General features: G+C 53.5%; 1 protein-coding gene across 1 annotated transcript; it reads left to right on the top strand.

Moving 5' to 3' along the window:
* Positions 1-1,525: 1,525 nt before the first annotated feature.
* NES (nestin) lies at positions 1,526-23,158 on the top strand. The gene is made up of 4 exons (XM_054011056.1): positions 1,526-2,450; positions 10,106-10,230; positions 14,536-14,609; positions 16,930-23,158. Exons 1-4 carry the CDS (start codon positions 1,647-1,649, stop codon positions 21,192-21,194), a joined length of 5,268 nt encoding a protein of 1,755 aa, XP_053867031.1. The 5' UTR covers positions 1,526-1,646; the 3' UTR covers positions 21,195-23,158.
* The last annotated feature ends 3,947 nt before the right edge of the window (positions 23,159-27,105 follow it).

The following is a 27,105-nucleotide window of genomic DNA, read 5'->3' as shown; positions in this document are numbered from 1 at the left end:
TTTTCTAACAGCACACACCGTCCTCCTTCTACAGAGGGGGAAACTGAGGCACAGAGCGGCCAGTAAACGAGTAGCAAAACCAGGAATTGAAACCAGAACCGTGCTCGAGCCACTAAGCACCGCTGCCTCCATAAGAGTATTGACTGGAACCAAATTAACAAGGATGATCCTGTGCTTAGATCCCTAGGAGCTAGTGCACTCCCTGGAGGAGCTTGGGCAAGGCACTGAGTCGTTCTGTGCCTCAGTTTCCCCATCTATGCCATGGGGATAACAGCAGTGCCCTGCCTCAGAGCGGTGTTGTGCGGATAAACACCTTCAGCGTTGTGGCAACGAGGGCCAGATAAGTCGCTGAAATGGAGAGATGACTGGATTAATGGGTGGGCTGGTTGAAATATGAGACAGAATTTGAAAAAAAAAATCAGGAAAATCATCGATGAAGTTTTCCCCTGGCAAATTATTATTATTTTTTTTAATTTCAAAAAAAGTCAACGTTTAGGAATTAATTGAAACATTCTTTTTTTTAAAAAAGGGAACAACTTGGAAAACATCTTATAATTTCCTCCCCCCTTGTTTTGCCCTGCTCCACTTAATGGGTATTTTGTCTCTCTCTCTAGGTATACACACACGATCTACTGTTCTTTCCCCTCCATTTCCATCGCCCTGTGTGAAATGAGTTCGGTGGATTCTCAGCCCAGTCTCCAGCCTTAAGGATGTTGAGACGTAGGTGCCACCTTAACGCTAATCCTTCCACGGAGAACGTCTCCCGTGATGTTTTCCCCCTTTAAATCCCCAGGTGGTTACAGTGAAACGAATCGATGTGCCAAGGGCCAGTCCAGGCCTGGGGAACACGAGACCACTAGAATCAAGCCCTGGGGCTTAAGTGGGGATTCGGGGGGTGTCCCCTCTGCAGATGGGTGAGTTTCAGTAGCTCCTGGCCTCGAGGGAACAATGGACTAAGGAAAGTGACAAAAGCGTGAGAAGCTTATCATGATTATTAGCATTACTGTAGCGTCTCCGATCAGGGCTCCATTGCGCCAGGCGCTGTACAGACATATAACGAGCGACCGCCCCTGCCCCAGAGAACTTGCCATCTAAACAGACAAGCCAGGCAAAGGGCGGAAGGGAAAACAGGCAGCGAGAGGGGACTTGCACATGGGTACACAGCAGGAAGATCGCAGAGCCCAGGCGTCCTGATTCCCAGCCCGTTGCCTTGTGCGCTACCTCTTTTCATATCGATTTCCCCTCCTCCCCCCCCGGCTTTCCCGAGCCGTCTCTCCTGCCTGGGACACCCTGGCAGTTTAAGCAGAGCCCCTGCTTGGGGCATGCTTAAGCCTCTCCATCAGCGGTTAAAGTGTCTCGCTCCAAAGCGGAGTCATGCGTCGGGGGCACCGAAGAGATGTTGCGCCCTCCCCAGCCAGCACTGGCCAACTTGCTTCTCAGATATGTGCCTGGGCTGTAGGCATCCCAGGCAGCAAAGGGTTAAAGCCCACTGCATGCTCTCGCTGACTTTCAGGGGCCTCCCACTCCGCTGCCCGGGAGTATGAATAGTTCAGCTCTGTTCGCTTCCCAGCCACTTGCTCCCTTCTGTTTCCTCTCCGTCCAGCAGATCACGTTCTTGGCAAGCCGCGCCGGGAGTGGACCAGAGCATGGAGGGCTTCCTAGCAGCCCGAGCCTTAGGGGAGGAATCTCTCCAGATGTGGGACCTCAACAAGCGTCTGGAAGCCTACTTGGCCCGGGTCAAGTTCCTGGAAGAGGAGAATGAGCTGCTGAGAGCCGAGATCCAGAGTGCGAAGGACAGGCCGGCGGAGAGCTCCTGGCGGTGCAAATATGAGGAGGAGCTGAGCGCCTTGAGGGCAACTTTGGATGATGCCTTCAGGGAGAAGCACGCGGCGGAGCTGACCAGAGACAACCTCTCCGAGGAGATCCAGCATGTGAAAAGCCGCTGCCAGAAGGAGCGGGCGGCCCAGGAAGAAGCCAAGAAGCAACTGGCCCTGAGCAAGAAGGAGCTGGAGGAGGAGAGACGGGCTCAGATCTGGCTGAGGGAAAGAGCCACCCAGCTGGAGAAGGAAGTGGAGGTGCTGGTGGACGTTCACGAGGAGGAGAAAGCCGGGCTGGAGCAGGAGATGGCGAGCTTCTCCCAGAGCCTGGAGAACTTCCGTGCCGTGCCGGTGGCTTTCCAGCCCGTGGAGGTGGAGGACTATTCCAAGAGGCTCTCGGAGATCTGGAGGGGAGCGGTGGAGACCTACAAGAGTGAGGTCTCCCAGCTGGAGAGCTCCTTGTGCCAGGCCAAGGAGAATCTCTGGAAGGCGGTGGAAGGCAACCGGCAGAACCAGCTGCATCTGCAGCAACTGGAGAAGGAGCTGGCTGGGCTGAAGGCACGGAAGGGGATGCTGGAAGAGAGTCTTTCCAGGCAGTGGCAGGACCAGAGAGGGGAGGCCGAGAAGTTCCAGGTGGGTCAGGGTTCTTCTTGCAGGCGGGCGTGGGGGTGGAAGAAGGGAGAGCGAACACCGTGCACTTACAGAGCCATTCGCTCCCTACAGACAGCTCGTTGTGCACAGGACTCCTGGCGTGAGCTGGAGGGTTAGAATCAGGGAGTCTGCGGGTCAGGACTCCTGGGTCCTATCCCCATCTCTGGGTGGGAATGTTCTCCAATGGTTAGATCCAGGGGCTGTGGGAGGCAGGACTCCTGGGTCCTATCCCCATCTCTGGGTGGGAATGTTCTCCAATGGTTAGATCCAGGGGCAGTGGGAGGCAGGACTCCTGGGTTCTATCCCCATCTCTGGGTGGGAATGTTCTCCAATGGTTAGATTCCGGGGCAGTGGGAGGCAGGGCTCCTGGGTTCTATTCCTATCTCTGGTAGGGAAAGGGGATGTGCTGTAGTTGTTAGAGCCTGGGGGGACTGGGAGCCAGGACTCCTGGGTTCTATGCCAGGGAGTGTGATTTAATGGTTACATCCAGGAGGAAGCGGGAGGCAGGACTCCTGGGTTCTATCCCCATCTCTGTGTGCCTCAGCAGTAAAACCGGCCCCTGTAGATCGGAGCCTTGCACCAACCTGTGGGTGGGTCAGTGGCTAACGTACAGGCCTGGAGGCCCAGACTTCTGGGTCACTCCCTCTCTGTGCTTCCGCTTCTCCCTCCCTAACAGTGGGACAAGGACACTTACCTCCCTCGGTCCATGAGAGTCCAATTAACATTCACAGGGCAGCACTGATGGGGCTGGGAATGGGACGCAGTCCATGAACTGGACATCGGTCAAGCTCTGCGAACAACAACAAGCGACTAATGCGGCCTGGAATTGGGGCTTTCTTAGCATGTGAACGTGGGACTGTCCGATGTGGGGGTGAGGGGAAACTCCCAGCAATTCCTGGAATCGGAAACAAAAGCGTGTGGCAAGCCCCCGGCCTAGCCCTGGTTTTGCCAATCTCCGGGTATGGAGCATATGGGGATGTTTACCTTAACTACTAAACTGACAGGTGCAACCTGCTTTAAAATCTTGGATCACCTGCGTTCACAGGGAGTTGGGCCATAAATGAGTCCCTTCGAACTCCTGTACAAATCAGCGTCACTCATGAGTTTATGGACACAGCTTCTGCTTTGTTCACAGTCATAGATGATCAGTTCACCCATCCGTCTATCCCTCGTCACCACAGTATGCAAGTTAGATTCTCACACTCTGGATCCAACATTGCCCCAGTTATTGGGTTCATCCCTTTCAGAACGAGAGAGAGGATACAACCGTCAGGGACCGGGCATGCCAGCACTCTCCCCTCCCCAAGCTTTCTGAAATGAGAGATGCTTCGATTGCTTAGTGTTGCTGTCTAGAAAAAAAATTCCTCCCACTGCAAAATCTCGGTGGAACAAAGGCGGCTGCAGTGAGCATCTTAGGTTTCTGGGATATTTTGAGCAGGAGCGAGAATCTGGCTGCTTGGAAAGCAGGAGTAACGCCATTGCGTTTATACCAGTGTAACTAGGATCAGAACCGGGCCCAGCACATCAGGTTTGGGATCCAGGAGGTTGGATGAGGTCCTGGGGCTGTTTCCAAAATTCAGATCTTGAGGGTGTTTGAAATTGGCCCCAGCGTTCAGAGGTGTGATTGGTCCACGAGGATTTCGGGTGGATTCATTTCTGGTTTGGAAGTCCAAGGGCCAAATTCTGATCTCAAATACACTTGTCTAAATCTGCAGGAATTCTACTACCTTTGATGGCGTTAGGGCCAGATTCTGATCTTGGTCACATCTGAGTAAATCTGGAGTAACTATTCGCTAACGGGACTAGGGCCAGATTTTTCATCTCAAATACACTGGTGTAAATCCAGAGTAACCCTACTGACTGTAATGGAGTTTCTCCAGATTCACGCGATCGGCATCTGGCTCACAACTTGCTGACTGGGCCAGTTTCACAGAGTCAGCTCTTTGATTCTCTGAACTCTCCTGCACCCCCATGGAGAATGCTGCAAAATGAACCCCCGTCGAAAGAGACCAGACCTCATTTGGAAAAGAGATCGAATTGCCCGTGGCCTCCATATGCCCCCATCATCTTCTAGTCCCAGTTGTCCTAGCAGCTGTTTGGTTCAGGTAACTGTGGTCAGAAAATTGGACGAAGGAGGGGAAGAAATCTCGCCTGGCTTTGTCAGCGGAACAGCTGCAAAAATAATTCAGTGGAGAAGGGATGTCGCTGGGTTTTTATCAGCATGGAAAAGGGTCAAGGAATGCTGTGAAAGTTCAGGGCTAAATTTTACTAGGGGCCGCTAATCTGAACAGCCAGGAATTCCCCCCCACCCCGCGGCCCTCAGCCTGGTGTGTTAGAGGAATAAAAAAAGGCTCCGGGGTGGGAGGCTGTTTCATGACTGAGGAATGGGGTTAGAACAGTGCAGGGTTTTTTTTTTTTTGTATAGACTTCCTCCTGCTGGGTTTGTAGTAGCAGATTTCTACCCTACTCACCCTCCCCTCCCCTCTGGGATCGCTGGCTCCCCAAAAACATGCCTGAACCCCCACAGCCTGGCTTCATCAGCAACCTAGCACTCCAATCCAGTTCTTTCTCTTCTCACTCTTCTCTTCCGCCTTTCTTTTCTCTTCCTTGTTTTTCACTCTCACTCTTCTTCTTCTATCTTCTTCCTTTTTCTTTTTTAGGATCTTTCTTTTCTCTTTCTCCTTCCTCCCTCTCTCCTTCTTTTTTTTTTCTTCTTTCTCATTCTTCTCTTCTGCTTTTTTCTCATTCATCCTTCTCTTCCTTCTGTCCCTAATCCATGCATGGAAGAATTGATTTTAGGTGCTTTTAAACCTACTGCCATAGTATTTTCTAATGTCTCTGAGCAGGAAACCACAGGCTCTGTGTTTTGTCCTGTGCCCATGGGGGAAGCTGTCACTCTCAACAAGATGTTGGTGTCACTGGATCCAGGGTTCCGGCAGCCTTGTCGGTTTCACATTTGGGCAGAAGGTGATTAGGCCAGGCAGCATGTCTCTTTCCCCTCCCTCCCTCACCCCATTGGATTGGGGAGGAAGAGATCATTAGTGATGACTTATGAGCCCCTCATTCCTATCCCTCGGGAAGGAAGGGTGAGTGATTATTTCCTGTATGGGGAAAGGGCGGTGAGAAATCTGATAGGAGAACTTGGCTTGGGACCAGTGGCTTGCATGCAAACCACAAGCTAAGAGGCACATGGGAAAGAGCCATTCGAGACAGAGGAGCTGTGATCTGAGCTGGGGAGAGGGCTCGCTGGAGGTGTTTCCGGGCGTGGGACTCCAGACAGCAAGTGTGAAAAATCGGGGCGGGTAATAGGCACCCATGTAAGAAAAAGCCCCAAATATCGGGCCTGTCCCTATAAAATCGGGACATCTGGTCACTCTATGCAGTAGCTGGCTCTGGCAGCTACGGTCCCTGGGGCCTCGAGGGCCAGCTACAATTGGCACCGAGACACCTGGATTCTACACCCAGCTCTGTCACTGGCCTGCTACATCATTGCACCGCTCCGTGCCTCAGTTTCCCCACCCCTTGACCACTGAGAGCTCTTTGGGGCAGGGACTGTTTCTCACACTGTGTGTATAACCCAGAGCTGGTCCACACTTTGAAGTTGTTTCCATTTTGCAGGGTTCGAAAGGGGAAAAAATTTATTCCCTCTCCCAACAAATTTTTCCAGTGAGATCCTGTGACTTGTCAGTGGAACAGGGGGAGGGGAGTGGCAGGATCATGTACTCCAAAGGACCCATCCCACTAGAGGACTGGGTGTCAGGACTCCTGGGTTGTAGTCCCAGATCTGCCACTAACCAACCTGACCTCAGGCAAGTCACTCCCTCCTCCTGTGCCTCAGTTTCCCCATCTGACAAATGGGGATAATGACACCAGCCTCCTTTGAGATCTGCCGGCGCAGCCTCCCCCGTGCTTGATACCAGCATATACTGCACTGCTGCAAACTCTGGCTTGGCAGCAGCTCCGCCTTCCTACGGTACGGCCTTGCTTTACAAGGACAGCTGCCTCAGTGGTTCTGACTGGGGGTCGGGCCCTGGGATAGCAGGGAAGGGAAAGTGTGAAAACCTCCAGAGAGAAGGAAGAGAGCCCAGCACAGGGTGAAAGGGTGGTGCAGTCGCTGGTGTCCTAACCTGCCACTGGGGAAAGCCGGTTTCACCTCCCTGCTTTGCTACAGTTTTCCAGTGTGACCTTGGGTAAGTCACTTAGTCTCGATGGGTTGGGCGTTCTAAGGTATTTAGGTGCCTTGTGGGATTTGCAGATGTGTCTAAGCAGATACGGTCCCACTGAAATGCGGGGCCTGGGGGATGATGCATTGGACTGGGACCCAGGAGATCTGGTGGGACACAGAAGCCCAGTATATTGCTGTCACAGCGTTTATCCAGAAAGTGTCTTGTAAGGTATCCAGTGAAAGCCGCTGACACACTGGTCACGAATATCATTGTGAAATGTATGTATGAATGCTGTATGAGGAATTATGGATACTCATTGATATTATGCTTTGAAGTCTGTTGCCAAACACAGAGAAAAAGAGGGTTTTTTTCCAGACAAGAGGGAAGATAGTTCTCTCATAAGAACATAAGAACGACCATGCTGTATCAGACCAATGGTCCATCCAGACCAGCATCCTGTCTTCTGACAGTAGCCAATGCCAGGTGCTTCAGAGGGAGTGAACAGAACAGGGTAATTTTGAGTGATCCATCCCCTGTCATCCAGACCCAGCGTCTGCTAGTGGGAGGTGTAGCGACACCTGGAGCATGGAGTTGACTCTACTCTAAGTTAAGCATCGGGAAACCAACACAAAGCAAACACCATTTGCACGTAAGTCCACCAAAAAAGCCAGGCTCGCCGGGGGAAGGGATGTGAAATTAGCATGGGAAGACATTGGAGACTAAACCCACATTGGGGTTGTCTCGTCTCTGGGTCAAAACGGTGAGTTTGGGGGAAAGAGAAGGAGAAGCAAAAAGGCATTTGGCTCTCCATTTCCCCGAGGAACACTCCAGGCGGAGGGGAGTGATTCATGGAAAATCTGCTGATTTTTCTGTCAAATCAAGATCCAAACTCTGGCTAGAGCAGTTTTCTCGCCCTCAAAGTCCTTTTGTAGCTTCCTGACGTTATGTTTATCCTCTTAGAAGCTTGTTTTACTTTTGTTTTATTGTCACCAGTTCGGTTTCCAGTGGCCTTTCTCAGTATCCCTTAAAACTCTCTTTGTTAATAGGCTTCTTTGTTTGCTCATAAGTAGATCTCAGTGCCGTAATGCGAAGCCTTGTGTGAATTCTTAGTTGAATCGAACAAGCCAGTGTGGGCGCTGTGTCTTTGAAGACAGCGAGGTTGGTAATTGCTGTGAGCATCCAGTGACGGGGGGCTGGATGCTCCGGGGAATGCTCTTTTGTGCGGTTCAGGAATTGGGGTGCACTGGCAAAGTAAGGGCTGGCACAGGGCTGAGAAGCACTCCCGGGGTGGCCGGGAGTGGTCACCCAGTTGAGCATCAGCAAATCTCTTTCCCGCTGAGGCGGGGGGCTTATGTGGTGCCCTGTGGTTTGGGGCACTTCGAGAAAGCGTCACGCCTGGGTCCGATTCCTGTCATTGCTGGGGCAAGTCATGTCCCTGCTCCGTGCCTCAGTTTCCCCATCCGTGAAATGGGGATTGTGACACTGACCTGCTTTGTAAAGTGCTTTGAGATCTAGGGATGGAGACGCTCTAATTAGGAGCCAGGGCTTATTGTTATCTTCCCGTACCGAAGTCACTTTGGAAATCTGGCTCTCTGCACTTCAGCCTCCCATCTATGAAATGAGAGACAAGCACTTCCCCGCTGCAGAGGGATGAATTCACTCATGATCGTAGACGGAGACTGGGTAAATGACCTGAGAGGGGGATGACCCCCCGCACAACGGAGATCGGAGCTGGGGGAGCCCCACCCTGGGATGGGGGCGCCTGGGACGCAGGCCTTGGTGTTTCTCCGTACTCCTCCCTGCTGTTCCGCTGTGGTCTCCCATCAGCGTCGCCACACGCCGGGCGGCCCACTGAGGCATGCGAGGAGCCGAAGTGACCTTTTGATCCTTTCACTTTCCGGCTTCTGATTTAGATGCTAATCAACGCTTGGTGGCTACAAAAGACGGTGCCAGCCCTGCCCACCCACCCCCCAGACATTGTTCTCCGAGGCCCGGCCGGCGCCCCAAGACTGGGAGAATAGACCCAGCCTTAACCCCTCACCCGCCACGACCCGTGGCTTTTGAGCTAGGCACTCCCTGTGTAATAATAAACCCGAGCTCCTTGTGTCTGTAGATCTTCAAGCTCTTTACACAAGGGGTGGGGGGTGTAGTATTCGCCTCCCCCATTGTACAGCTGGGGAAACTGAGGCACGCAGGGGTGGAGGGGCTTAGATGGGGTCCCACTGCAAAGTCACAGCAGAGCAATGGTTAGATCCCAGTTCTTTGACATCCCAGGCAAATGCCTTCTTTACTGGAGGACATTGTTTCCTTGGTAGGGTTGGCAGCGGAGGTGGGGGTGGGGAGATCCCCATGTCTGCCTGCCCTTCTCTGGCTTGGGGGTGACGGGGCATCTATGGCCCGATCCTGGGTGGTGCTAAGAGCTCTCCTGTCCGAGTGACGGGAGCAGGCTCCGAATGGTCTAGCCTGTCCTTTAATGTCCTTGGTCACAGTCAGGGGTGGAACCCTCGATATCTGGAATGGGATGGGCTTGACGCAAGACGTCAGTCTCTTTAGGTAACAGAGAAGGGGGAGCGGTAACTTGATTACGGTCTATAGGTACCTACACGGGGAATTAACGGGCTCTTCAATCTAGCAGAGGAAGGTCTGACACGAGCCAATGGCTGGAAGTTGGAGCCAGACAAATTCAGACTGGAAATAAGGCGTCACTTTCTAGCCATGACCGTAATTAACCACGGGAACCGTTTATCCAGGGGTGGGGTGGGTTCTCCATCACTGGTGATGTTTAGCTGAAGATGGGACGTTTTTCTCAAAGACCCGCACTAGGGAATACTTTGGGGCAGGTCTCAGGTCCAGGGGGTCAGACGAAGGTCCCTTCTGGCCTGGGATTCTAGGACTGGGGATGGGACCGGACAGGATCCCTGGGGGTGGGACCGGACAGGATCCCTGCAGTGGGGAGGAAGATGCCCTAACCCCCAAGGAGCTGCCATCTGATAGAGCAGCCGTGCCCGTCGTGTTTCACTGCAGCTCCCCCTCCCAGTGTTGGGGGGCCCAGCGCTGAAGCCTGAGGGTGCTCAGCGCTGAGCCCCACGGCAAGGAGGATGGGGCAGCGGGTGGGGTGTTAGCCTATCACCAGGGAGAGCTGGGTAGAAGTCCCTGCTTTGCCACAGACTCCTGGTGTGACCTTGAGATTGTCCCTTCGCCTCTGTGCACCTCCATTCCTGTCGGCCCAATGGCGATAGCAGCACGGCCCTGCCTCGCAGAGAGGCGGACATACTTTGCAGACTGGGAGGTGCTCGGGTACTGGCGGAAGGGAAGCTGGGTTCGTTTCTTTTAGATTCCAATCGAGCAGATCTTCATTCATGGGAGGCTTTGGTCTTGGGAGCTTGGGAGCTAGTGGGCACGGTCCCGGAGCGCTGCTGGGGTCACCCGCCAGCGCCCTGACCGTTGCTCCCTCCTGCTTGTTGTTTCTAGCTGGCCCTCGAGTCTCTGGAGCAGGAGAAAGAGGCCCTGGGAGTCCAGATTGCTCACGTCCTGGAGGAGAGACAGCAGCTCATGCACCTGAAGATGTCCCTCGGTCTGGAGGTGGCAACCTACAGGTGAGTTGTTCCCCCTTCGGCCATCGGCAGCACTCTCCCCTCTGAGTCATGGCTGTCCGCAGTGCCTCAGCATGGCGCTAGGGGGCACTGTGCTGCAGGGAGCGGGGTGAGTGGGTCAGTAGGGGGCGCTCTCCCCTCTGAGTCATGGCGCTGGGGGGCGCTGTGCTGCAGGGAGTGGGGTGGGTGGGTCAGTAGGGGGCGCTCTCCCCTCTGAGTCATGGCGCTGGGGGGCGCTGTGCTGCAGGGAGCGGGGTGGGTGGTCAGTAGGAGGCGCTCTCCCCCTCTGAATCTCTACTGACCCCAGTGCCCCAGCACGGGAGGTCATTTTGCTTCCGAAGGCTCCGGGTCTGATCCTCGTCACCGGCCCCCAATGTCTCCCCCACACACACTTTGCGCGTCAGAGACTAACTCGAGGGGCTGGAGGAGCAATTTCCCCCCAGCGGCCACTCAGTCTGTGGGGAGGCTGCCAATCTGGTGGCTGTAGGGACCCCCCCACTAGGAAATGGAGCGATGCCAGCTCCTTTCACCCAGGTGACAGCCACCCCTGGCATGTCAGTCATCCGCACAGTCTCCCAGACAATGCCGGGCAACCAGGGCAGAGGGGGTCTTCAGAATACCCAGCTTCTAGGGAAGTGGAAGCTTCTCCACCTCTTGAAATCTTCACATCTCTGGAAGATGCTTTAGCCAAACACGAGGTTTTGGGCTCAGGTTGGGGGTAACTGGGTGAGAGTCTCTGGGGCAGGCCAACGCCGGTTTGCTTCGCGCCTGCTTCCCTCTTGTTTGTGTGTGGCCGAAAGGCAGATGATGGGCTGTGCCACTTGCTAATGAGGACACGGCTCGTTAACCGGGCCAGCGAGCTCACCTCACGTGGCCAAGGCGGCTCAGCGAGGATGCAGGTGGAGCAGCGAGTGTTTTCAGCTGCTCTCCACCCCTTCCTGCAGTGGGCCAGGCCAGTCAGCTGGTACCGAGTATGTCAGGTGGCTTCTGGAATCAGTTGGGTGAGGAAGGAGAGGATGGTGGAGCAGAGTATCACAGGCTCCGGGGTGCTGATGGTAGGACATGTCTTGGCTGGATATTAGGAAACACTATTTCACTAGGAGGGTGGTGAAGCACTGGAATGGGTTCCCTAGGGAGGTGGTGGAATCTCCATCCTTCGAGGATTTTAAGGTCAGGCTTGACAAAGCCTTGGCTGGGATGATTTCGTTGGGGTTGGTCCTGCTTGGAGCAGGGGGTTGGACTAGATAACCTCCTGAGGTTTCTTCCAACCCTAATATTGTATGATTCTATGACAGCCACTGCTCTGCTCCTTCCACCCAATCCTTGTGTGTCCCGTGGTCATGGTCCAGCGCCATGGTTCTCAACCAGGGGTCTGGGGCCCCCTGGAGGGCTGCGAGCCAGTTTCAGGGGGTCCGCCAAGCAGAACCAGGAAAGCCAAAGCCCCACCGCATGGGGTTGAAGCCCTGGACCCTGACACCTGGGGCTGAAGCAGAAGCCTAAGCAACGTAGCTTTGTGGTGCTCCCTGTGGCATGGAGCACTGCTTACTACTCCCCCCCCCCCCCCCCCCCCCGCAGGCCCTGGCTTTTATATATAGAACACCAGTTATTGTAGCATGGGAGTTTTTATAGCATGTTGTGGGGCCTTCAGAAAGAAAAAGGTTGAGACCCCTAGTCTAGGTCGGCATAACTATGGTGCTCAGGGGGATGAATTGATCACACCCCTGAAGATCTACATTTTAAGTGTAGGCCAGGACTGAGTTAGCGCAGATTTAGGCTCCTAAATCTCATAGGCCAGGCCTACGCTACCAATATTTGCCGGCATAGCTCTGTCGGCCGGGCCGGGGGAGGGTGAAGAAGTCTGATCCCGCCTAGCACAGATGCGGCTATACTGGCAAAGCTGTTCTTTTCCCAGCACGGCTTATTTCACTTCAGCTCTACCAGCGCAACGCAGCTGTGCCGGTCAAGCTGCGTCCACATTGGAGCACTTTGCCGGTACAGGGTAGCAATACAGCTATGCTGGCAAAGCATAAGAACAGCCCTACTGGGTCAGACCAAAGGTCCATCTAGCCCAGTGTCCTGTCTTCTGACAATGGCCAGTACCAGGTGCCCCAGAGGGAATGAACAGAACAAGGAATCATCAAGTGATCCATCCCCTGTCGCCCATTCCCAGCTTCAAACAGAAGCTAAGGACACCATCCCTGCCCATCCTGGCTAATAGCCATTGATGGTCCTATCCTCCATGAATGTATCTAGTTCTTTTTTTAACCCTGTTATAGTCTTGGCTTTGACAGCATCCTCTGGCAAGGAGTTCCGCAGGTTGACTGTGCGCTGGGTGAAAAAGTACGTCCTTTTGTTTGTTTTAAACCTGCTGCCTATTAAGCCTTCCAAGGCTTGGCCGACACAGAAAAGTTAGGTCGGTATGGCTCCGTCGGTGTGAAAAAACCACACTTCCGACAGTGTTCCTGTCCCCGCAGAAAAACCCCTTATGTCGGCAGAGGCTGCATCTACACTACGGGGCTCTGCCAAGCCTTCTCTGTACCTAAAAGTCAACATTGCAATGACGCTCGGGGGTGAAAAATTCACCCCCCTGGGGGCCGTAATTAAGCCAACCTGCTTCCCACTGTAGACAGGGCTAGATCAATGGAAGAATCTTCTGTTGCCCTAGCTACTGCCTCTCGGAGGGCCAGATTAACTGCATTGATGGAAAAATCCCTTCCATCGCTGTAGCAAGCATCTGACCCACTGTTGCACCCACAGTGTAGACGTGAAAAAAGCCAGGACCGGCAGCTCCCTGTGGGTAAGAATGAAGCGTGCACAGATACGGAGCCTCCGGACCTCACAAGAGTTTGGTTTGTTTTTTTGTTTTTTTTTTAAAGCCCCTTTTGCAAAGGGATTAAGAAATAAATAAATACATGAAACGTGGCATTTATTGGCCGGGTGCAAAAGGCGCCTTTGGCTTTATTGTCCGTTTCTCTTCTCCCTCCCTCCGCAAAGGACATTCCCTGGGAACCTGCTGGCTAGCTGCATTCCTACCCCCACCTTCCCCATCCAGATGGCTCCCAGACAAATGTATAGTTGGGAAGGGAGGGATTAGCATGAGAATAGTGTCTTCCGTGGAGAGGGGGGAGCCCCTCCAGGACTAGTCATTATGTCATCGAGGGCCTGGGTCTCGAGAATAGGTGGTTCTCCCCTAGCGCTGCAGAGCGGGGTAGTGTTGTGTGCACGGGTGGTATTGTGAGGGGATGAAAGGGGATGGGTGAGCGGGCGGGGGGGTGGGCGGTTGGAGGGGAGGGTTCTATTTTGCAAAGGAGAAAGGGAGCGACGGAGCGCACATAGCATTGCAAAGCGCGTCCCACGGGCAAAGCTGCCGGGTTGAGGGTCCCGTGATGACCTACATCCCAGCGCGTAAGGGCCCCCAGGGTTACGCTGAATGTGGGGGTTATGATGGTGCGATAGCGGTCACAGTGCATCTGTCAGCGCTCAGCCTCTGGCTAGGATTGAAGATCTTGGGGGGGGGGGCGCAGCAAGAGACCCCCCCCTCCTGGCACGTTCCAACTAGCAGACAGCGTGAGAGGCAGGATGGTCTAGTGGTCAGAACACTCGCTGGGTTCTATGTCTGGCTCTGCCACAAACTCCCCGTGTAGCTGCTGTGTGCCTCAGTTTCCCCGTGTGTCGCACTGCCCTGCCTCGCTATGGGGTGGGGGGGAGGTGGGAATGTGAGACTTCGACTTGCTCTGAGTTTTCAGACGTGTCTGAGGCCAGGTCCACGCTGGCCTGGGAGGCTGTGTCCGTGCAGTCAATACGACAAGACAGAAGCGGGACAAAGGCTGACAACCCCTTCCTCAGTTTACTCTGTTCTTTGTACAACCTCTGTGTGGGGAGGGGGTGACCGTCCCCCAGTTACTTTCCCTCTCCGGGCTTCAGTTTCCTCCTTGATGAAATGGAGCAAAACTAGATCCTTTCACCCCACATCCCTTTGAATTTCAGTGGCAGCCCTTTGTGTTTGATTTGCCCCCCTGGGATGATTCTTCCGCCTTAGGACGGGCTCCGTATTTATTTAGCTGAAGGGGGGTTCCTACTGCTATTGATCGCTTCGGCCCATCGCTGGGTCCTGTGGCAGTCCCACAGCCCTGCGATGGCTGGAGAGGTGACAGCACCTGCCCCACTGGAGCATGTCAGGGCACAACTTATACAAGCCTCCTATGGTGTCTACATACAGCACCTTGCACAGCAGGGCCTGGTCTCGGGTGGGGCTTCAGGGAGCTGCTGTACTCTATGAATAATATGGCGTCTGATTGTTCCTTTCAGGACGCTCCTGGAAGCTGAGAGCAGCAGGCTGCAAATGCCTTCAGCAGAGTACAAACTGGTCAATGGGTTCAGAGGTAAGACGGTTTCCTCCCTCCCCGCCAGCTCTCGTACGCCGTCTGGGCCGTGCCTGTTACGTAGGCCAGCCCTGCCGCACCAGGCCGTGATCCGGAGGCCTCCAGAGCTAGCCGCATGAGCTGCTACGGCTTGATCTCTCCAGCCGAGGCTCTGTGGCTACCTCCACACTCCAATCGAAAGTCCCGCAGCGCCGAATCTCGGAGCCCGGGTCGATCGACTCAGGTTCGCGGGGCTCGGGCTAAATCTTGCATTGTCGATGTTCGGGCCCAGGCTCTGAGCCCCACTCCCCTCGCGGGGTCCCCAGAGCCTACGCTCTTGATGTCTCTACTGCAGTTTTATAGCCCTGTAGCCCATGCCGCCAGTCTTTGCAGTGCAGACGTCGTCCATCGGTGGCATCTACTTATCCTCTGTGGATCGGTCACAGATGGAACACACACAGCACACACTGACCAGTGTGGACATGCCTGCTTTCCTATTCTGGGGCAGTAGCTTCTCATCCCCGAGGAGTGTGAACCAAGCCTGTGGGATTCTCAGAGGAGCCGATGGGGAGCACCCTTGTAACGTCCCCCACGGTGGAGGATGGGGGCACAGGGAGTAGAAAGGGGGTCTTTAGTTATTTACCCCCCCTCATCCCCCCATTTGTAACATTGCCAGCCCCAAGCCTTCAAAAACCAGGAGTCAGCCCTCTCCAAAAAAAAACCCAAAATCATGAGATTGGCTTAAAAATCATGATTATTTTTTGTAAATACTATTTTTGAGGTTCTCTGTATTCGCCTTCTGGTTTTTGAGCCTTTAGGGCTCATGTTTCCAAGGTTTTCTCTGCAATTACGAAGGTTAGAAACTTTTTTTTCCCAAATGAAAGCTGAGATAATCACAGGACTCCTGGAGCTGGGGCTTTAAGAAAAACACCACCACACCTAGGGTGTTGGGAGGTGTAATAGGTGTCAGTTGAATGATGACATGCATCGGGTGGAGGATATTAGACAAGGTGGTATTATTGTTTGGATTCCTCTGGAGCCCGGTAATCAGCCCCGTGTTTCTAATTCATTCATCTAACAATCTGCATGAAAAGATTATTAAGTCTTTGAAGCTAGCATCTAGGGGAGATACTGCAATGTAATTCTAAGCCCTCAGAGTAGGCCTCATTCACATTTTTAAAAGATCTGATGCATTTTTGTTTTCAATTACTGTTAAGTAACAAGCTGTCACTATGCCCATCTGAGGTGGAATAGGACAGTCATCTTCCTTGTGTATAAAAAAAAAATTGATTTTTTTTAAGTTTTATCCATATATTCTGCTTTAGTTACAGCTGTACCACCTTGTTAAACGTCAATAGGCTTGCAAGGGAGGGTAGAGTTTGGCTCTTAATCCTCCCATCCCATACCTAATTGCTTGAGAAGCGTTCTTGTGCGCTGTCACGTTCCACCCCAGAGGTGGCTGCATTCCAAAGATGGGCGATTCTTCGATGACTACGGGGCGAAACCCATCCCCGTGCCCAGCATCCAGAACAAGTACTTTGCACCACTTAAGTCCCACTTAAGGCTTCAAAATAGTTGAGACTCGGGTGGTGCTGGCCCACTACTGTGGGGTGAATTTTACCCGCTGGTTGGAGGAAAGACGCCAGAGGTGCCAACTCTATGGGTGCTCCGGGATTGGAGCACCCAGGGAAAATAATAGTGGGTGCTTAGCTCCCACCAGCAGGCCCCGCTAATCAGCTCCTCCCCCCTCCCTCCCAGCGCCTCCTGTCCGCTGCAGATCAACTGTTCAGGAGAGGAGGGGGACAGGAAGAGGTGGAGAAAGGGCAGGGCATGCTCAGGGGAGGGGGTGGAACGGGGCAGGAAGAGGTGGGGGCAGCAGAGCGGGGGCAGGAAGAGGTGGGGTGGGGGTGGAGCCTTGGGGGAAGGGGTGGAGTGGGAGGCGGGGTCTGGGGCAGAGCGGGGTTCGAGCACCCCAGGGGAAATCAGAAAGTCGGCGCTTCTGAAAGACGCTAAATAAAAATAATCCCTGTGGTATAAGCAGCTGCGTCTCTATTGGAGTCATGCATTCGACTGAAGCATCTTTCCAAAAAGCTAGCCAGTCTTCACCTGAAGACATTGAGAGATGGAGGATACACCACTTCCTTTGGTAGTTTGTTCCAAGAGGTAATCACCCTCGTTTTCGTGCCTTCTAACTGGAATTTGTCTGGTTTCAGCCTCCAGACTTCAGTTCCCGGTCTGCCTCTCTTGGCTAACTCTTTACCCATTGAGTAGCTGGTGTTTTCTCCCTGGGGATCCACTTCTGGATATTGATCCTGCTTGTTTTCCTCTGTGCTCTTTGCAGATGCCAAGCTGGAAGTGAGTAACAGCAAACTCCAAGCTGTGACGCCCGAGAGCAGGAGACTGGTTTCCTGGGACCACCGACTGAGCCCCACCACCTTCCAGAAGGGAGAGAGCAAGACACAGCTACTGAGAAACCAAATTGATTCTTCCAAGCTGCAAGTTGCCACCGTGCTCCCCAAGAGTGACGGCCCCGTTGCTAGAGAGTTCCAGAAAATCAACTCAGTCCTTCAGTCCCCACTCCTGAAAAGTGCCCCAGCGGTGAGGGATACTGCCGCTCCGGGCCATTCAATCCCCGTCACGCTGGGCTCGTCCCACGCCGGGGAGATGATCAAAGCCGCCGAAGCAGAGATGGTGGCCCACTCTTTCTCCCGGGAGCCGTTCGAGCGGCTTGACTCCATGCGCTCCGCAGTGCCGGAGCCACGGCCGTTGGGATGGTCCGATCCAGACACGGAACGCAGGAGCCTGGCAGCAGAAGGTGGAGATCTACCTGCAAGCCAGGTGGAAGCAGGTGACATTGGCCAGGAGGAAGAATGTCACGAGGAAGCCAGGAAAGAGGTCGAGAAAGATCCCAGCGAAGAACCACCCGGGAAGCTGTCTCCCAATGATTCGCTCTGTCCCAGGCAACTGGTCAACGAAGCATTGGAAGATGCCCTGAAGGAAGTAATAGATCGCTCCGAACCAGCTGTGGACTCCGGCCCTCTGCAAGCAGATAAGGCCCCAAATTACGTGCATTCTCATGTCTCTGCTCCCCTGGAAGAGGCTTACGGGCTAGCTGCTTCTCCCAGCGCAGAGGTATTGGAAGAAGGAAAGGAGACTGAGTCTGAAGGCCAGATGGAAGCCAGTCATTCAGCAGAGCAGCTCAAGGCAGTCAAAGGCACCGAAGCTACAGATGAAATGGACAGTGGCCTAGAGCCCCATTTTGAAGAGGAGACCAGGGAAGCAGCCATCCAGGAGCTCCCGGATGTGAAAAGTTCTGCTCAGCAGGACGGAGAGGAGTCAGGGCTGGGTCCTTCCACCAAGCAAAATGAAGAAAGCATCCCTGATATTCTAGCCACTGAGGGAAGGCCTGAAATAGAGACCCGGGAGGAAGTGAGATCTTGGAAGCAGAATGAGAGTCAAGAAGAAGACACACCAAGGTCACAGAGCGCAGACATGTGCGGGGAGACTGCTGCAGTTTGCAAGAGCACAGAGCGGGGAAGTCCATTAGATGAAGGTGGGTTGGTTTTAACAGGAGCAGAGGGAAAGAGTTGGGAGGCTGGAATAAGTGGCCACAGTCACCTACCTGCCACGGAAGGGAATGTGGAAGGGTTTGACCGCGGAGAAGAAGACCTTGAGGTGGTGAGCACAGAAGCGTTGCATCTGTCAGAAGACGAGGAAAGGCGAGAGCTCTGGAGCCCTTCCAGGGAGAATGAAGAAGACAACTTCCAAGCAGAGATGCTGGAAAGTGAATTTCTGCAGGCGGAAATACAAGCAACTCAAGCTTTTCCCATGGAAAGTCACCCAGTTTTGGTTGTGGAAAGCCCCCAAGAAGAGCAGGAAAAGTTTGAGCAGCAGGAAATGTCACTTCATGAGACTGATGCCGCAGTAGGAGAGGACGGGAGGAAAGAGATGTTCTCCAACCGTGAGCTCTTGAGCATCAGAGAGGCCATCTTTGGGGATGAGACTGTGTCAAAGGCTGAAGAAAACATCCTGGGGGATGAGACCCTGGACAGAACAAGAGGGGACAGTGAAGAACACAAGGCAAAGCTGGAAGAGGAAACTTTAGGACACGAGGATCTCCACACAGATGAGAACAGCTTGAGACATGACAACTTAAAGCAGGAGAAAGATACCTTGGAGGAGGAGGTTGGGGATCTGCAAGAGAACGGCTTTGAACAAGACATTATGCTGGCCAACGAGGGTCTGGAGAATGTTCAGAAACTGGAGTCCTTGGGCAGAGAGGAAGAAGTGGAAGAAGACTATCAAAGGCACCTGCCAAAGGAACAGGAAGGGGAGGGTAAGGAAGATGCAGCGGGCTATCCGGAGATAGGGGAAGCTGCTGACATTGCTTTGCAAGAACCAGCCTGGGCGGACACTATAATGACCAACACAGGAGTAACAGAAAATGAACGTGAGCAGATAAAGGGCAGTTTGGGGGCAGAGATGGAAGAAATAATGGGAGATGATGATGATGATGCAGGTCACTTTATAGGCAGTGAGCATCCAATGTCACACAACGAAGCGGAGCAGGAGGCCAGCCCCGGCACGGAGCTGATGGAAGAAGACCATTACAGCAGCGAAAGAGAGCACGAGGACATCCAGAGCCAACCTGCCCCACAGCTTGGAGACTCCCCAAGCCATGAAATCGGCGATGAACGGACCGAGGTGCTGGAGGAGCCTTGGGAGAAGGTAGACGTTGCGGGTGAAGCTGAGGGAGAACTCTGTGAAGAACCTAAGAGGCCGGAGAACATAGACATGGCCTCCCAGGCACCAGGTGACTTTTCAGAATCTGAGGACTCCCTGGGATCCCTGGAGGATGTCTCCCCCAATGCCTCCCAGAAAATGGAAGGGATGGAGGAGGAGGAATTGGAAAGCGGCAAGAGGATTATGTTGGAGGAAACGCTGCCAGATAGCACACCCCTGCGCTTCTATGAAAAGGAGGTGCTGGCTGAGGCCATGTCCAACCAACCACCTCCAGTAAGTGATGACGGTGGAGATTCACCACCAGCCCCTGAAAGCACTGCAGTTTCCCCAGATGACGTAGGACAGCTAGAGAGCAGGGCCGCACCATCAAGCTCCCAAGAGAAGGAAAGCAATGAGGAGGATGAATCTGGCCCGGTGTTGGCAAGAACATCAGAGCGCGCAGAGGAAGAAGGAGGTTATTTCATGGTTTCGGCACCCAGCCAAGAGACACCCTGTCTGGAGGAAGCTGAGGTTTTGGAGGACTTCGAAGAAATCAAGGTCGAAACATCAAATCTCACCGGAGAAGATCCAGAAATGCTCATGGCGCTGTCTGAAGTGCCAAGGGATGAGAGACTCTTGGAGGCTGAATCGGAGGAGGAGGTGGAACAGGAGAGCAACACGGGCAAAGGAAGCGAGGGTAGAGAGTTTCCTCTAGAGGAGAGCAAGCCCCACTGCTCGGATTTCACCTGGGAGCCAGAAAAGGAGGATCGTTTCCCAACCAAAGCAAGCGACTGTGGTAGCATTGCAGGTGGTGCTCAAACAGAGAGCGACGGAACGTTGGATGATCCCGAGCCTGGTGACGTACACCCTGAAGATGCTCAGAAGGTTTTTCCATTGACCAGCATGGCTGACCTAGGAGAGATCCTGTTGGAAGGGGAACTGCCTCTTAGCCAGAAAGGAAGCCCAGATTCTAGCAGTCCTCTCTCCTCGGAGGATGAGTCACCCAATGTCACCCAATCCCATCCGGGTTCTGATCCAGAGGTCAGCGGAGGACTTCACCCCGGGCAGCCAAAGGATGCTACAGAGATGAATCAAAGTGCCATGGACCACTCCATGGAGACGGTAGCAAAGATTCCGGCAGATGTCATGAAAGACTCGGACATCCTGGAGATTGTAGAGCAAGCTCTGGAGTTTAACCAAGAGCTGATGCTGGGCGCGAGGCTTTCGGAGCTTCACGCTGGAGATGAACAGCAGACTGAAGGCAGGATTGAGGTGTCAGACCAGACCCAGGAGGTGGGGAGAGACGGCGGCATGAGTGAGACAGGGGGTCTGCAGGAGACTGTCCTGGACTCCTCACCACAATCCAAGGAACTGACGACGTCCAGCCACATGTGGACGGAGAGCAATGCCAACGGAGAAATGAATGGGCTGCATGGAGAGCAGATATTGAATGGGATCTCAGACCTGCAGCCACTCACCGATCAGCACGACTGTGCAAAATCCAGAGGGCACGAGGTGAGCTCTTCTGGGGATGAATTCTTTGGGAAGGTCACCATCACCCAGCAATTACACGGAGAGGAACCAGAGGCCTTCCCCATCTTGGAAACGATGCTAAGTCGGAGCCCCTTGCAAACGCCAGACTACGAAGAAGGCCACGGAGCTGGAGAAGAACACTCCAAGAAAGGCCAGGTCTCCGATGAAACCGACAACAGCAAATTCGCTGACATGATGCAGAGTGCTCACATGCAAAGACAGGACCTTGAGGCTCAGACCATCGCTGTCCCATCCCCTTTCGGAGACGATGTCTTTCACCTGGGACCCAGCCAGCCTCTGAAATTCCAGCTCAAAGATGACCAGGAATCGTGGTCTTCAGAAGATGACTGAAGGGGTCCAGGGACACACTGGCCATAGACACATCACAGCTGTTACTTCTGCTCAAGTGAAACCATGTAATTGTAGGGCAGATGTGGTATCTTCACCTGTCTCCTCTAATAGCTGGCCCCCTTCTAAACTTAAAATAGGCCATTTTCTATTGACAATCGGAAGCAGCATTTAGGAAATTTACCCTTGTAACACTTACCAATTTTTTAATGATTTTTTTTTTTAACACACTTGTTTGGATTTTCTTTTTAAACACTTGAGGATTAAATTCCAGTGTTCTGTAGAATGTAGCAAAGTAGAATCAGGGGCTTGAGGTTCAGTCCTGTCTCCGTGGGGTACACAGTTCACGGAGAGTAACACACAAGCTCTACATTGCTGTAGGCATTGGCTATATCCCTTCCCAGACCTGGGAAAATTCACCCTTTTAGGTGCAACATGGAGGCTTTTAGGATTGGGAGGGATTTTTTAATTACTTTTTTCATACAACAAATTACGCATTGGACCTGACTCTCAATTGTACTACGGCCACTTTACACCACTCTGGCAGTGCATAACTATAATTCACGTCCGTAGTAAGGCCCCATTACATGAGCAGGCTTTATAGTAAATAAGAATCGGGCTCATTTTCCCTCCTTCATGGCGGCTCTAGAATTGTTTAATTTCCGTCTTCTGGTTTGTCTGTTTGCTTTGTTTACAAAGGTATTTAATTGACATGCGATGTCTTTACAAGACCTTCACGGCCTTTTGTTGTTGTTGCTTTTAATCTAAATGACTACAGCCCATTGGCTTGTGAATGGGGAAAATGACCTCGATCCACCGCGAAATACATTCTGACAGCACTTGCAAAGGTTACTGAGTTCCAAAGGCTGCAGTTGCTTTTACACGCCAGGTCTAGAGAACCACCCGACGTCCTTTTAGGACAGTGCTCCTCTTAGAGCAATGAAGGTCTCCTCTGAGCTGGGGTTGTCTTGTTCATTTCCAGGATCAGATGTGAAATATACCAGCCAAGAGAGAAATCATCCTACGTCTGAAAGAGTGTTTCCAGGAATCGTGGTTGGGTATTGGCCAAGATAACAATACAGGCTACAGCTGAGACAACCACCTGTATCTTTGCCTCTAGTTTTAATGAGGAGGATGTCAGGAACTCAGCTGAGCTTGAAGGCCAATTTTTTTCCAGGGCATCTTCCTCCCTTGTTGTGAACACCTTGCTAGATCTGTCCCGTGTACCTGCACCCCCTACCTGCAGTGATCAGACAGTTATGCCTTGGGGGATGAGAGACACACTGCACGCTGGTTAGATTCACACATTGACCTGCATACACACAGGGTTAGATTCTCAGCTGGTGTATATGCTATCTCCTTTGAAGTCAATGGGCCAGATCCCCAGTGGGGGTATATCAGCAGTGCTCCCTCAGAGCCTGTGGAGAAACAGCCATACACCAGCTGAAGATATGGCCCAACACCTCCAGAATGGCTCGTTACCTCCCCTCCTGGTGATCTGGACGAAACAACCTAATCACATTGATTTAGGCCTCGCCCTCTTCCTCACCGATCATGAATGGGTGATGGTCACTCAAATTCTTCACCCAGGGAGGAAAGGACCGTTCTGGAGTTTGTCCAGCTCATTCATGGCTAGTCCTGATCCGAGAAAGAATGAGACCTTTTTTTCTTTTCTTCCCTGTGCTGAGCTATCACTGAGCATGCGGGGCTGTCCTCGGTTCCGGGAAGTATATGAAGATGATACCGTGTAACCCAAAGACGAGTGGGCTCCCCTGCTGGCTGGTTGCTTTGAAGCCTCACCAACGACTTTGAAGCGGACGGCGCAGATCGGCCGCTCCCACCGAGCTTTCTGCTCTGCTGCTGTGTCCTCTACGCTCGTAAAACCAGCTGAGGCGTGCCCGAGGAGCCGCGCAATGTATTCTGTGCCTCGTCTATCATTTAATAAAGCAACCGGCTTCCCACCTCAATGGTTCAGTGTCTTGCCCTTTAATTGTCCCATCACATTTCAAAGCAATATACCAACCTGCTTAGCTAGTCTGGACACTCCACAGACATTTGTTCCAGGTCACAGAGGCGGAGCCCTAAGTGCAAACATTTGAGGTGTGTCCAGATTAGTGATCTCTCTGGGGCAGGGCCTGGCTTTTTGGTTCTGTGTTTGTGCAGCACCTTGCACCGTGACCGGGGCTCCCAGGGTACTGGCGCAATACAAGTCATAAATCCCAATGACTAAAGTTGAGTTACTTGGCAACCAATTAGTTGAGTTAAAACACCAGCAAAAACTCTAGCCTAGACAACCCCTCGGTAAAACTACTGCCAGCAAAGTGGAATGAAAGTCACCTATGATTCCACAGCATCTTTCCCCGCCCAGCAAGACTTTCGCTTGGAGCGACGCTATTCTGCGTGGGCCCAGGGGAGGATTCCACTCTCTGTGCTAAGAGCCCTGGGAAAAGCTCCATGGAGTTTGAAGGGAACGGGGCTAACATCTGAGGGTGAAGTCATCTCTCTCTTTTGATCTTCTGCAAGTGACTGCCTCCTTAAAGAGACTTAGTAATCCTTCCCCACGTCCCCTCTCACAGCAGCCACTGTTTAGCTGCCTCCACCAGCCCCGAGACATCTGCTGTGTATTTAGGAAGCAGAGACAAAGGGCTGGTTATTGACGTACCTAGACAGTATTCCCACGCTCTCCCTTCGGGGTGCTACCTGTGGATAATTCCAGGACTCAGCGGAATTTCTTGGTGCCAGTGGGATTTTAAGGCAAGCCAAGAGCTGTTCTGGGCAGGGGGAGGCTGGAGCGATAGCAGGATCATAGAGGGTGCGGCCTGGGCTGCAGTGATCCAACATGATGCCACCTGGCACAATGCACCAGCATATGTTTTATTGCAGTGGGCGAATGTCCGAGCAGATTCACGCAGGGGCTGGAGAGAGGAGGATTAGATGGATTTCAGAGCTGAGCTTATACCTGCTTGAGCTCATTGCGTTGTCCTGAAAACATCCCTGGTACCCAGCCAAGAGGCCTTCTCTACCCCGATTCTGCCACCCGTGTAACTTCACCCAAAGCAGGGCAGGGCTGCTGGATTGTACGCCTCCATCCAGCTGACGCATGTTCCCCCAGCCTCTCCTGGAGTGACTTCCTTATTTATCTGCCCCCCATCAGCACAGTATCTGACACCTCACAATTGAAATGCATTCACTGGCATCGTCCCTGTTTTATAGATGGAGAAATTAAGGCCTAGAGATCTTCACGTGTATTTAGGCCCCTGATTCCCGTGGGCTGCAGGTGACTTGTCCTAGATCACACAGGAAACGTGTGATAGAACAGGGACTGGTACCCAGGTCTCCCACCTCCTAGGCTGGGGCCCTAACCACTGGACCATCTTTCCTCCCACTGGCCTCACACCACATAGCGATGATGTTTAATTCCCAGCCGTTGCCCTGCTTCGGCGTCAATCCTCAGACCGGCCCATTAGGTCACTGAAGGGGTCCGGAGAGAGAAGTGCTGCTAAAGGGGGTCGTTGTGGGGCAGGTCCTCAGATCCAGATCTGGCCCTGCCTGGCGTTAACTTCCCCCTCGCTTCCCAAGTGAATGGAGCTAATTTGGAATAAGCGCACCCACGCATGGAGTTAAGCAGGAGGAGCTGCCCTTGTAGACAAGCCCATCTTGTAAAAGCCAGGCCTCAGTTTCCCTACTGTAGGATGGCAATGGGACCTCTCAGAGGTGTGGTCAGGGAATTCTTGGAGGGGGAGCTCAGCGACTCTATTGATTCCTTCTACATACAGAAACCGATGAAGGAGAGCTGGGACTTGCAGCTGCCTCACCGATCCCTGCAGCATCACCCTCAGTGTAATGGAATGCCAAGCCAGCGGAGACGGGCGGGCGGGAGATTCCAAACCCAGCTATTTGTGAGTGCCGCTTGGAAGCGCCAGGACAGGGTGCGTTTGATTTAGCCATGAGACAGCAAAATGCAGCTGCTCTTTGTACGGAGCCCAGGAAAGGATGCCTGGCCGGCTGCCTGCAAGATGTGTCATCTGGGATGGGCTGATGCAACTCCTCCAGGAGTGGGGACGTATTTTAAGAGGCAGGAAGATCAGTGAGATTCCGCTTTTCCCCTCCCCTAGGCCATCCCCCTGGCAGGAGAGAAGACGATGCTGCAGGAGGGGAGCAACTAGGCGAGGGTCTCTGGCCTGTGATCTACGGGAGGACAGACTGGATGATGCAGCCTCTGCATCTCCTAATTGTCCGATCCCTGGGGTACAGCTCTCTCAGCTGGGCCCGAGGACCAAACAGAGCCGGGTTTAGTTGCAGTGTGGTGGGAAATTGACTCATGCCTTGCTCCTCAAATGTCTTTAGGTGCTGTCAAGGGGAGTTAGGCATCTAAATACCTTGGCAGCATGAGCTGGTACTCGAAAGCTCAGCCCTTTTCTGTGCTGGGCCAATGAGTCTTCCTCCAGAGCCACCCGTGCCCACGGGGGACAGGCCCATTCGCTCCTCGGCTCCGTCCCTCCCCCACCGCTCCTCCCAGGCTCCCTGCAGCATATTCCCAGAGACTTTGTCCCAGGATGTGGCCTCCCCTGCAAGCCACCCAGAGGAGGCTATGGCTGGGAGGTGCCATGATCTCCTGGTGGGGGAGGTGGGTCTGAACATCTGCAGCTCCAGCCGCCATTATAGGCGCTCAGTGTCTACTACAATGAGCCCCCAGCGAGGCTCCTTGTCCCAGAGTCACCTGGGCTAGCCAGAATCTCTGCTGTACCTGGGCAAGACAGCTTGGGCAGCCCGCAGAACTCCTGGGTTCTATTCCTGGCTTGGCTACTGACTCACTGGGGGACTGGGCCAGTCCCTTTCCCGCACCATGCCTCTGTTTCCCTCCGCTGTAAAATGGATATTGTGCTGTTTCCTTCCCACAGCGGAGGTGGGATGATGGATTTATTAACGTCTGAGAAGGGCTCAGATAATGGGGGGGCTATATAACCACCCAGGGAGACAGTGATCGCTCGCTGGGAGGAAGGTTTTACCGCTTTTTAATTCTCCCTGCCTCAGTTGACTCTAAGGTCACACGAGGCGTCGGTGGCAGAGCTGGGGAATCGAACCCAGGAGTCCTGATACCCAGGCCTGCGGCTTGGCCAGCAGACCTTCCGACGCATCCACAACGAGCATGAGTGGGGATGGCGCCACGGCACGCGGCAGCTAGTCTCACAGCCTGGGGCTGCAGACTCCGGCTAATGCTACAACCTTAAAAAATAGCCGTGTACCCGGCCAGGCCCAGGTTCTGAGGCCAAGGGGGGGGGGGGTTACAGAGCCCGAGCCGCAATATCTATCGACCCGGCGTCTCAGGCTCGCCGCCGTGGGCTCTGTCGACGCACCCAGTGCTGGAAAGGAATTGCCCAGGGGAGCAGGCGTTCACGGGGCACAATGCAGGCTGAGGGGGGGAACGGGTGCTGTTGCGAGGAAAAAGATGGCCGCTCCGTGGTGGCAGATACCAGTGAGCCAAGCGCTGCTTTATTGAATGAGGGACGGAGGCAGGACATGGCTTCTCGGGGGAGTTTAGCAACTGGAAATAAATGAGCACGTTGGAGACCAGCTGATGCCCTTTAATAGCTGCGGGTTAGCGCCTCCCATGACATGATATAAATACTTTGGTAAGTAGGGGCCTACTGTGCCCAGCGGAGAGGGGCTGAGATGTGACTAGAGATCCCAGGAATTATGCAGGCAGCACCAGCCAGCCTGCCTCCTTCCCACTCTGCTGCTGCAGAGAGGTCAAGGAAAGCGGTACGTGCTCAGTGCCCATGAAAAATCAAGGCAGCGTGGTGTGGAGTTGGATTTGGCTGGCCAGCTATTGGAAAAATGTTGGTTTCCACTGCCCTGTGCCTCAGTTTCCCCACCTGTGCCATGGGTATGCGCACAGGACTGGGAGCCAGAA

This window comes from Malaclemys terrapin, chromosome 21, assembly GCF_027887155.1.
Source record: "Malaclemys terrapin pileata isolate rMalTer1 chromosome 21, rMalTer1.hap1, whole genome shotgun sequence".
Classification (NCBI taxonomy): domain Eukaryota; kingdom Metazoa; phylum Chordata; order Testudines; family Emydidae; genus Malaclemys; species Malaclemys terrapin.
This window is presented reverse-complemented; position numbering and strand designations above follow the sequence as displayed.

Excerpts from the sequence above, each read along its gene's own strand:
- NES (XM_054011056.1), top strand. The coding sequence starts at position 1,647 with ATGGAGGGCTTCCTAGCAGCCCGAGCCTTAGGGGAGGAATCTCTCCAG. Across the intron at positions 10,231-14,535 it reads CTGGAGGTGGCAACCTACAG|GACGCTCCTGGAAGCTGAGA; the intron begins GTGAGTTGTTCC and ends TGTTCCTTTCAG. Across the intron at positions 14,610-16,929 it reads ACTGGTCAATGGGTTCAGAG|ATGCCAAGCTGGAAGTGAGT; the intron begins GTAAGACGGTTT and ends TGCTCTTTGCAG.